Source organism: Antedon bifida, chromosome 4 (assembly GCF_963402885.1).
Source record: "Antedon bifida chromosome 4, ecAntBifi1.1, whole genome shotgun sequence".
Taxonomy (NCBI): Eukaryota; Metazoa; Echinodermata; class Crinoidea; order Comatulida; family Antedonidae; genus Antedon; species Antedon bifida.
In genome coordinates, this window is record NC_136229.1 from 31,164,478 (window position 1) to 31,177,082 (window position 12,605).

At 31.9% G+C, this 12,605-nt stretch overlaps 1 protein-coding gene across 6 annotated transcripts in view; it reads left to right on the plus strand.

Annotated features, from left to right (window-relative positions):
• The window catches only part of LOC144841544 (tyrosine-protein phosphatase non-receptor type 4-like), a 64,412-nt gene that overhangs the window by 16,842 nt on the left and 34,965 nt on the right, over positions 1-12,605 (plus strand). For 4 of the 6 annotated variants that reach the window (XM_078697933.1, XM_078697936.1, XM_078697935.1 and 1 more), the window contains exons 3-9: positions 411-586; positions 1,664-1,820; positions 2,651-2,768; positions 5,366-5,418; positions 9,298-9,424; positions 9,617-9,710; positions 10,800-10,952. In XM_078697933.1, coding sequence (XP_078554059.1) covers positions 452-586; positions 1,664-1,820; positions 2,651-2,768; positions 5,366-5,418; positions 9,298-9,424; positions 9,617-9,710; positions 10,800-10,952 — 837 coding nt within the window. In that variant the 5' untranslated portion in view covers positions 411-451. The remainder of the gene's footprint in view (positions 1-410; positions 587-1,663; positions 1,821-2,650; positions 2,769-5,365; positions 5,419-9,297; positions 9,425-9,616; positions 9,711-10,799; positions 10,953-12,605) is intronic. The other 2 variants (XM_078697937.1, XM_078697934.1) reach the window with 2 other exon arrangements.

The following is a 12,605-nucleotide window of genomic DNA, read 5'->3' on the forward strand; positions in this document are numbered from 1 at the left end:
CATTATCTGTATAAAATTGTTTTTTAAATAAGGATTACAAATTGTGTACAGTAGTCTAACTTTAGCAGTGGATTTCAACTTTGACCTATGACACGAAAGCAGATGACAGATGATAAATCACTTTTGACATTAAAACACTAATCAAAAGCTATCCATACTGATTTGTATAATTAAGTTCAGAGAATTAACTGTCATGATACATGATATGTTTGCTTAGATAAGTTCTAGACTGGAGCACTATCTAGAAATAAGACATTTATTTCAGTGTAAGTTGTCAAAATATTTCTCTATTTTCAGTAAAATGAACAGTTTTGCATGTCTCTATTGTCATGTCAGATATACTTTACAATACATTGTAGTGTACATTCTGTTGCTAGGATTAGCTCAAATATTATTAATTTTCTTTCTAGGAGGATTGAAGTGGGTGGTCGTCGGATATTCGTAGGTCGCGATGTCTAGACGCTTCCGAACATCCAGCGGATCTTACAATGTCCGTGCCAATGAGATAGCTCGTGAACAACAAGAGCGCAAGATGCGATGTATCATTGCGTTTCTGGATGATACCGAACACACCTTTGAAATTGAGGTTAGTAAATGGTTGTTCCATTGTTTAGTTTCTTGTATATCTAATTGCAAATGTTATGTTATGTGTTATATGTTGGTACTTTTTAGCTAGGCTCACATGCTAGCCACTGTATGCTACTGTATGTTGCCAACTGCAAACCAGTGAGATGTTTGTACTGTACTGTAATTGGGAATGATGATAATAGGGCTAGATGGTTAAGCACTACAGTACACTGTATCAAAGATTGAAACAATAGAGCATTAACGAATAAGGAGGATATTTGGAACATCTGAATGTAGATTATACAAACTGACATTTAAAAAATTGGGAAGTACCTACAGTACAAGGATTACAGTATGTGAAAGGCACAGAGCATCTTAAATAGAATGCATAGATTGACTACAGTACTTAAAAGAAGCTTTTAAAAATTCTCTCACGTTCATTGAGCTCATTTGTTATTGTGTCGTCGTCGACATCCAGCTGTAGATAGGTGAAGATCACTCAACTGGATGCTGTCATGGCAACCGATCAATGTATTTTTGATTTACAACAACTGTTCTTGAATATTCTTATTTAAAAAAAAAATGTTTTTAAACATATTTATACATCTATTTTAAACAGCTACAGACTAACATTAGTAGATCAAATAAGCCCTGGCGCATGGTACAAAATCAACAAGTTGTGAAATCACCTTTTAAATAATTTTTTTGAGTTAATATTAAATGTTGGGGTGAATAAAGTTAAATTGTCGGTTTATCATGGATTTAAGTGGCACTCATAAACTACCAAAAACCACTATTTGTGGGTATTCTTCATTGATAATAAAACCTTCAAACAATACATTTAACCCAGTTACTGTATGTCATCGTTTCGAACTATAACAAACATAACATTTCCAAGATAATTAATTTGATGATGATGATGTTATCTCAATGATGTCATTGTACTGTATATCATTGTAGGTCATTTGTTGGTTTGAGTGTAGTTTCCTGACAAATACAATTTGTACATTGATTTACAAGTTTGGGTTTGTTTTTTGTAAGTGTTACTATAATATTGTAATGCTTATTAATATCATAAATGTTTTCTCCTCCTCAGAGGCGAGCAAAAGGACAATGTCTCCTGGAAGAAGTGTTTCGATACTTGGACTTGATCGAGTGCGATTATTTTGGTTTAAAATTTATAGACAGTGATAATACATTAGATAATAAAAGATGGCTAGACCCAACCAAATCAGTTAGGAAACAAGTTAAAGGTGAGTCATACATACTATAATGCATGCTCCTAAACAAGTTTGTGCCCTAAATTCTTCTATAAATGCAATGAATGAACTACAGTAAACACAATGTATTAATTCAAATTATTATTTACTGTGTGTTTGGTTTTTACTCAAATAGGAAATTACATTTCTTACTTAACTTGCCATTCATACCTATCACACATGTTCAGAAATAAAGTGTGACAAGGGCTAGAAGCAATGTCATGAAAAGTGTGGTTCAATTATAAAGCTTGATAAAGTTTAACCATTTATCCAATATTAACAATACATATGTTTTACTGATCATTAAAATAATGGAAAATTTAGGAATTTTATTAAAAATGTTTCTATACCTGGAAATTCAAAGTTTTATTTTTATTAGGATACAATTATTTTTCTTCTACATTTTAACCTCTCATTTACAATTGTTTAATGGAATTTTAGCCAAAGAATTTGGTGATAAAGTATAAGAATCCTGACATAACAATCAATACTATTTAACAATACTCAATGCCTATCCAAGGATCCACTTGATCATAATGACACTTAAGATCTACTGTTTGTTTCACCAGGAACAAAGTTTTCTATCAAGAATAAACTCATTGAAACAGAGAAGCACATCAACATGTCTCCACTTAAAAACATTTGGCGTCACCATTTTATACAAACAACTTGTATCCCTTCCGAAAAACGATTTAATAGGCCAAACATTTATCTGTAGGATGATAACCTATGTCTTTAATAGCTATCTGTGGGATGGTATTGAACACATGTGGAGATATGCATAAATGAATATGACATATAATATTGATATGCTTCTCTTACAGGGCCAATGTACTTTTATTTTCGTGTTAAATTTTTTGTATCTGATCCAAGTAAACTACAGGAGGAGTATACACGATACCAGTTTGTTCTACAGCTCCGCAAAGACTTACTGGAGGGAAGGTTAGTTGAGTGACACCATGTTTGCCTTTACAGGGCTAGATTTAGTACTAGTCAGATAAGCACTATCAGGGTTAGACCAACCTTTCTTTGAGGTTAAAGGGGCTAGTAGTAGTAGTAAACAAAATGAGTGTGTTTTCCACAAATTATTACAAGATAATATATTAGTTTTGTAAAAGTTTTGCAATAATGAACACATTTGGAGTAATAGAAAAGTTCTGAATTAAATTAATTCGTACAATATGTCGCAAGATGGTTTCCTCAAAGCTTGGTTCCCACTAGGACGCAATGTAGGGGCGTAAGGCAACACAAGTAATTTGATCAATTACAAGCGATGACAAAACTATTGCTTGTTGTTAGTGGTAATCTCTCTTACGTTTTTGCGTTGGGTTCTTACTTAGTGGGCGTCAGTGTTGGATTATTAAAGGTATATAAAACTTAGGATATTTTTGCTAAATTGCCACACGACATAACATTTCATTAATTTTTCTGGATGGAGCAATTGGCATCACTAACACATACTAATTTTAGAATGTTAAAATGAATTGTCATCTTTTTGTAAGTTGTCTATCCCTGAATAAATGTACAATTACTAAACTAAAAGAACTGAAAACAACTGAACCACCACTCATTTTTAAATCCAAGGTTCTCATTCACATTTCATGCAATATAAATTCCTAAATGTTTTTGTTTAAACTATTCATTCAAATGCAAACCTCTTTATTTAAAGGCGCCGTTAATATCAAAACTGATGGTTTACTCGTTGCTTTTAGGTTCAATGTGTTCCCACTTTTTAAATTATTCTAACACAACCCACGACATAAATTCCAGAATTCTTTGATACTACATCTTATTATGATCTCTAATTTCACAGTTATAATGTACCACTGTTAAATACTGGTTTGAAACAACATACAGTACATTCATTACATACATGTACTGTATGTTTAGTGTCTTCTACCAGTAATTAAAAAAACAACAAAACAACAACCAGAACTTTTTTGTACATTATTTTATTACCAAAATCCTCCAATATGTATCATAAACTGTAATTAGTCCCCACTTTTGAAATAATTTTTAATAATCTTTAAACTTTATTCTCTGATTTCCCAAACAGACCATTGTTCAGAATGACTTCCAAGAATGGTAATTGACAAAGTAATATTTAACAACAAAACAACAACCGGAACTTTTTAGTACTGTACATTATATTACTAAAATCCACCAATATTTATCATAAACTGTAAATAACTACAGTAGTCCCATTTGCAATAATTTTTTTTCTCTGATTTCACATACAGACCATTGTTTGGAATGAATTCTAAGAACGATAATTGACAAACCGCATTGATGCTTTTAACGCCCACTTTAAAAGATTTTTTTTTATTTGAAGAAACAGCACTGTTCTATTATCATTATCAGTTCATTCAGAAGAGGTGGGAAAATTAATTCCATTCACCTCCACAAATTCACATTTTTAGTTTCATGAGGGTTAGTGTTTGGTGGTGTATCAGATTGAGAATGATATTTCAGAAGTCCTGTCACCGTTACGCACCAGAATGCTTGACACAGTCATGCACTTTTTATGGATTGTTTTTACAGAATACAACAATTATAAAAAAAATAAATTAAAAAAATAACAATGACGCTAAAATTAAAGGAAGGGGCGTGAAAGTAACTTCTCTTTTAAAATTTGGCCTAACTCTCTCTTTTCCATTCAATGGGCCTGGCTTGTTCATGTCATATTCTGGCAACCAGTTTAAGGTTTGCCTTTATCTTCTCATAATGTTACTATACCTAAAGGCATTTTCCTTTACAATACTTCTAGTTCCGTCTCTGTTTTCCCATGATGTAATACTAGCCATTTTCTGTAAAATTAAACATACAAAGTACTTGGTATCCATAAGTAGGTGGTATTAGTATCTACTAATCACAAACTTAGCCCTTTTCTTCCATTGTTAATTGTCCTTTGTGGTCTGTGGTGACCAAGTATACAATTGATTCTAAAAGGAAAGATTACATAATTATTGTTCAAAATAAATATATTGTGTTTTTCTTCCTCTTAAGGATAAATAATATATTTCCTGTTTAATGTTGAGAAAACAAATCCTTTAAAGTAGTTAATCTATCCACTGCGTAATACTATCCTCCCACTCGTCCAAAAAACTGTATTTAATAATGGCGGGTAAATGATATTATTTCATTTGTAATATTCATGGTCACCACAAGGTGGGCTAGGTACAGTAGGTTTACATACTACACAGCAAAACCTGGGATGTCAATGCAGTACTCTATCAACCCACAATGAGGGCTGTTTGGAATAGTACACCAGGGTAAACCTACGCACTAGTGTAAACCTACAATAAGAGTCCTAACAGACTTCTGCCACCAGAATGTCAATAATGTTTGCTTAATATGTTGTATGTAGCTGAAAAGTAAACCACAAAACATGTGGTATCTATTTTGTTCTATTTTCAACAATATTCATTTGTCGCATATAATTTATCTACCAAAAATGTCTACACACATAAATAACAACAATGACCACAAAAACCTTTTATTTCATTTTAACCAAATTTATCAATTGTTTGTTCCTTCAGGTTGATTTGTTCATTTAATATTGGAACGCTGTTAGCATCTTTCATAGTACAAGGTAGGTAAAGCTGGATATGTATAACAAAGAATTCCTATACTGTGTACTATACTGGGCAGTGCACCCAATCCCAGTATAGCTTTGTTCTGAGCTGGAACCAACCAAAGGGCTTAACACCATGTACCTTTCAAGTGGTAAAGGTTATGCTTTACAACATGACTATGTTTACATGGTGTATAGTTACTTCACTAGAAAGAGACCAAACGAAATTTAGTTGTTGAGATGGTCCCTTATAATTACTGCAGTATAAATGTTGGGATGGTCCATTCGTGAGAGCTTTTCATTCCATAACCTCCCGTTAAAATAAAACTGCAGTTATTTTACTGTAGTCGAGATGGTCCCTTATAAAACTGTCTTGATAATTATTACTGCAGTATAAATGTTGAGATGCTCCATTCATTAGTATTTTTCATTCCACAACCTCCCTATAAAATAATACTGCAATAATTTAGTCAAGATGATCCCTTATAAAACTGTCAGAGTCTTGATAATAATTACTGCAGTACAGTATAAATGTTGAGGTGATCCATTCATTAGTTTTAGTGCTTTTCATTCCACAACAAAATATAAATACTGCAGTAATTTGGTTGAGATGGTCCCTTATTACTGTCAAGCAAGCATCTTTCTTACCCTTGAGTAACCCAACAACTGTTGAATAATACTCACTCTGGTCTGTAATTTCCTCTGGGATGCAACATTGACATTGAATGCCTTCAGTCAATGCTCAAGGTCAACATTAGCAGCTGATCACTAAAACATGTGTTTTCTAACTTGTTCTAAATTGAACAACTATTTTACAAGTATTGATCACAATACTCCAATACTAAAGTCACAGTGAAAAATTATGGAAAGGTTGATGATATTCACACATTTTGTTAGCAGAATACATTTCCTTTTCCTTCAGATCCTTTATGGAAGTCAGAAAAAGTTCAAGACGTTCCTATAGTTTTAAATAATTTAGGGAAATTAGTACACTACATATTCTGTAGAGATCTTTATTTATTTATTTATTTACAATCTCATTCAACAGCGGGAAACTCGCCCCTTACAGAATGGAATAAAATATATATATATTGCCCGAAAGCTCTGCTTGCTTTTCGCTTTTTTTTTGTATAGCTCCATTGAGATCCAGCCACTGTTACCCACAGCATTGTCATTTTTTCAGTTATTTGCCTTTGGATTTATATATCTTAAGACCAATACAATACAAAGTTCTACAATCTTATAATTGCCTTAGCCCAAACATTTTGAAAAACTTGCTTATTACCACATTCTCTGTATCACTCAATGTATGTGATTAAAAAGGAATGTTAGGTTTTAAAGGAGGTTTTATTTTTTCCAAAACTGTTTTCCAATGTAGAAAATCATAAAAGCCCAATATATTCTTCAATTGTAGAAAAGCTTTTTAAGAAACTGACGTAGTATTTAAAAACAGCATTTCACATTAGTCAACATAACATAAGAGTATATATTCATCGTTTTCCTAGTAATAGCTTTTAAAGCTTTGTATAAGTCTATAATACCTTGCATAATTTAACCAAGAAAGATTTACCTTTGACCCCATGAAATGACTTTTAAGATTGTTTTCAGTAGTATTGATATATCCTGGCTTACAGATCACAACCTTTTGACCTTTGGAGGTACTGTATATTATAATTGTCCACTCTTTAAATCTTTAGTAGCTTTTACAAATAGCTCTAAGGGAACATCAATGAATAGCTATTTTTTAAATTACCACCTGTGCATGTCATTATCGTCCAGGTGTTTAACTACCAATTTGCATAAATTATGTGCATCAGTAATAGTTGCTTCAGGTATTGAATATCATTACATAAGATGTAATGCATCTATCAATAAAGTTTTAGCTGCAAAATTTCAGCTATAGAAAAACAAACATTTTAACCATTCTCCAAAAAAGCTTCTCCCATTTCCACCTGAAAGCATAAAATATCGGTGAATGATGTATTATTAATAATGCTATTTATATTAACTGTATTCCACATGTACAACTACAATTAAGTTATTACCTAAAATTATTTAATCTAATCAATAGAACATTATAAATTATTTATTTATTTTATTCCATCATCGCTCACAAAAGTCAATTAGAGAGATACATTTATGAAACTAGGAAAACAATTGGATATAAACATTTTAGATGTACTATTGTGTAATATAGTTTATACTTTCACGCACCAGAAACAGACTAAAACTAAAGTTACCAAATGGTTTACTTTATTTCGACTACACAGGAACCAAAGGAATTTTTAAAATTATGCAACAATATTAAAAAAGTTAAATAGCTTAGCTATTTGTTGTGTATGAACAATTTCACCATTAATATCCCATAGTGGGTGATTCACAAATGTTTTGAGCATTGAATGAAAACATCCTGTGGAGCAGCAGACAGTGAGGTAACTGATGCCTAGCAAAACCATCAATTGTTGTATTACAGTATATCACAATTACTGGGAGGTGTGGGTAAACACCACAATTCTATTATGAAAAGAACTCAAGCATTTCACTGTTTATGGTGAGATCACTGTTATTGTTGTATTCATAGAAATCAGTCTACTTGGCTTCTATTGAGATTCTTGGCATAATGCAAAAAGTAACTAGCTTCAAAGGGGTACCAATACAGGTTTTAAAATAGATATCATTCCAGTCCAGATTTAATAACTTCATTTAAAAATAATAGTAATAATAGTATTTATAATTTTTAGGTGATCCACAATCTAGCAAATCATCTGTTGTGATTGAAGGAGATCTTTAAAAAAAAATATTTAAAGTATCACTTGTAATACTTGGATTATATAAGAAGATAATTTCTATTTTAATTTATGTTCAAATGGAAATGAAATATTGAATCTACAGACCTATAAAATGTTACTATATCAACAGTAACATTTTATAGCTCTCTAGAATATGTAGATCCTATGCCTCAATATTACTCATACAATTATATGCAACCTACATTAACTATGAATTTAGAGAGATCATTATGAATTGTACAAATGTTTAAGATGTGTTAAAGAATCTTGTAATATTATACCGAAAATGTTTCTGAGACGCATTCCTTATTAGCATCGTGGGTTACCAATTTAGGAGTGCATTCTATTAGACAGTTAGTTTGCATATTGATGTGAATCCTAGCAATATCTGGGTTGCGTGTACTTTATTTTAAGAGTTGATTGATTTAACACCGGCTATTCCTGACACAACTATACATTGAGTAATGTGCATGTTGATGTATTAATGATGTCTGTGTGCTTCTTATTTATTTATTTCAAAACTTAAACCAACAGAAAAATGAATTCGCTAACAAAGGGATTAACATACATATACAGTCTAAATCAACATTAAACAAAATAAATACATAACATAATACAGTATCTATATCATACATTAAAGCACTGTTCTCTGCACTTTATGCCACTTAACAATAACAGGGAAAATAACATACAAATATAGTAACAGATACCATATAAAGAACATAGGCCTATAATAAAAATTAAATATTTCAAAGCGAATCTTAAATATTATAACAGTTAACACTCACAAAATAAATACATAACATAATACAGTACGTATATCATACATTAAAGCACTGTTCTCTGCACTATATGCTTAAATACTTAACAATTAAGGTGGACATTGATTGGAAGAAGAATATATAATATATATTATAATGCATATAAATTAAAAAGCATAAAAGAAAAATAATAATAAAAAAAAATAGATAAATAAAATAATATAACAAAAACAATCAAAACCAAAATCAGCTGTGAATACTGCCACCACACAACTAGTTGTGAGAACTCATGTAATCGATGAAGAATAATATTTTGACTAAATTGTGATTAAATTTGTATTTTCCAGCTGAATTAGGAGATTACGATCCATTAGAGCATCCTGCTGGATATGTGTCGGCATTTAGATTCATTCCCGGACAAGGACAAACGGAAACATTTAATAAAGAAGTGGAACGATTACACAAAACACATTAGTAGGTTTTTTGAGGAACCCTTTCACACTTTTCTAATTGACAGATTTTCTCTTATTTTATTTAAGCTTACCTAGAGAGAACATGTAGTTAATATTAATGCTGTTTTGTGTGCATTTACAAAAATTCATTTTTTATAAGAAAAGTTGCGCAAATACGGAATTTATGATTTTTCAATAACTTTTTATTCTGTAGTGGACAATCACCAGCTGACTCCGAGTACAACTTTTTGAACAAAGTGAAGAATCTGGAACTATATGGTGTAGACTTGCACTATGCCAAGGTAATGGTAAGACTCACATTTAGCTTATATGCATGTTGCCATAGAGTCCAAAACCTGCTTCCCACTAGACGCAGAGGTTTGATTGGAAAAAGGATTTTTCTTTCAACTGACTGTGCATGAACTTTGACACATTATGATGGTCAACTAAATACGTTGAAGCCTGTTTTCCACTTGGCAAATCTGTTCGCATGAATCAAAAGTGTCATATTTCATTTTCCAAATCGCTTTATGTGATGAAATCTAGTTCCTTGAGTTTCTCGCTTCAGCGAAATTAATAGTAGCAAAGCTGAAAAAATGATCGATCATGCAAATCGAAAAGCATTGGAAATGAACATCACAGCTATTCTCTCTTGTGGTGGAAAGAGTATCATGATTTTTTCTCGAATACAACTTCTACACAGTGCTTGCAAAATATGGCAACTCAGAATTTAAATGATCGACTAACAGTTTTGCAGGTTTTGTTCTGGTTGCCTGTCAACGTTTCTGAACACTATCTCTCCTGCATATTTATCTTTACCTTGGAGATGGTTGTAAAGGAGTTCAATTCAATTCAATTATATTCGAGCACATAATTAATACAATAATGGACGGTTGTAATATAAACTTAAAAGTAAAAAACAAAGCTCAGGATGACCCAATAAAACCTTACGGTTTATTTCCGTTGGGGTCCTAAAGAGACCTAAAGAATAATAGTCAAGAACATCTTGATTTAAGGAAGGCTCTAACTTAGGCCTAGATACAGCAAACTGCACATAAAAGTCATGTATCTCTTTATAAAGAGAAAGCCTTAAAACAAAAACCCTGGCGGTGCAAGTTCTTCTTTTCTGATATTATTTGCTTCTTTACATAATACAGCCAGACAAAGAATAGATCTGATGTAGCGCCCTCTATATTTTTCCAACTGATGTTTGGGAAAATTGTAGATCTTTTTTTAAAAAATATCTACAATATATTATAGAAAAGAGATTCTAACTAGACTAAACAAAAAATAGGTTAAAACTGCCTCAATAGAAATTTAATATGAATATTTTATAATGTATTATATATATAATAGTATATTAAATAATGTTGATATAACTATCTCAATTGTTGCAGGACCATTCTGGTATTGAAATCCAACTGGGAATTACATCATCGGGAATTATCGTGTTTCAAAACAGTTCGAAGATTAACACATTTTCCTGGGCAAAGATTGTCAAGATATCTTTCAAGAGAAAGCAATTTTTCATCCAGTTAAGAAGAGAAATGGTAATTTCACAATTTTTTTATTTTTTTTTTTGTGGATAATCGAATGTATGATGAGTATATATGAATGAGCATCTATACTGTAGTTACTTTTAATTTAGTAAGTAATATTTATTGCTTTTCAAGAACAGTACAATTTGTAAAACAGCATAAAATATGAATGAGAATAAATACATAAAATAATACAAACATTAAACTTGAGAAATTAAACATGGAAAGCAGGGATAACACTTTAAGCCCAAAGGCTTGTTTCCAAAGGGGTCCACAAAATGATACATCCTTCTTTAGGATACATACAACACAGAACAATTGTACAACTCGTGGCCCACCAGATGGTCAAATTGCATGTAAATTATAATCAAGATAAAAACTTTAAAATGAATTTTTAAACAAAATACAAACATATTCAATAAAATAAAACAAATATCAATGCTAAAAAATAGGTAGACAAAAATCACATGTCAGCTGACTTATTTGACGCAAGAATGAACTGTGCAGTCTGCTGTTAGAAATTACTCGCATGAGAGCGCTCTTCTACCAGACAGTGCACTCAAACATTTTATCATTACCAATGTGGTCTACTTACCAGTAATTAGTTGTACATGGGCTGTGTAGATAGTTTTTATCTGTTAAGCCAATCATATTTCTTAGAAATATTTTGAAATGCATTTTAGACGAAAAGATTTGATGCATTTGATTAAGCAGAAATAGACTTGTTACATTTTCTGTGAATTGATTGTTGTTATCTATAAAAATGGTGATGGTCGTGGATGACGTCTTCTATTCCTTTAATCATCAACATAACTTAAGGAAACGTTGATCAGTGTACACTTTCTTTCATTAAAATCAACTCATCAATGGGCACTTTCATAATTAACACTGTCCTCAACATCATCAACACTGTCCTCAACATCATCAACACTGTCCTCAACATCATCAACACTGTCCTCAACATCATCAACACTGTCCTCAACATCATCAACACTGTCCTCAACATCATCAACACTGTCCTCAACATCATCAACACTGTTCTTAACATCATCAACACTGTCCTCAACATCATCAACACTGTCTTCAACATCATCAACACTGTCCTCATCATCAACACTGTTCTCAACATCATCAACACTGTCTTCAACATCATCAACACTGTCCTCAACATCATCAACACTGTCCTCAACATCATCAACACTGTCCTCAACATCAACACTGTCCTCAACATCATCAACACTGTCCTCAACATCATCAACACTGTTCTCAACATCATCAACACTGTCCTCAACATCATCAACACTGTCTTCAACATCATCAACACTGTCCTCATCATCAACACTGTTCTCAACATCATCAACACTGTCTTCAACATCATCTTTAATATCTACAGTATGACCATCTTGTGTGTTAATCATAACTCTGTAAGATTATCTCAGAAAATATCTATGTACAAATTTGTTACATTCACTGTATGTTGTCTCTAGTCTAAATGGGATACAACTTTTTGTACACAAATGTACACTATGCCTTGTCCACTGAAACTAGAATCCAATAGTTTACATCACTCTAAACTACTGTGAAGTAATAGTCTGGTACTTTTTATAACTACAGTAGCAAACAAACACACTGTGACCTCCAATAACTGAAATCATCATTAGGCTT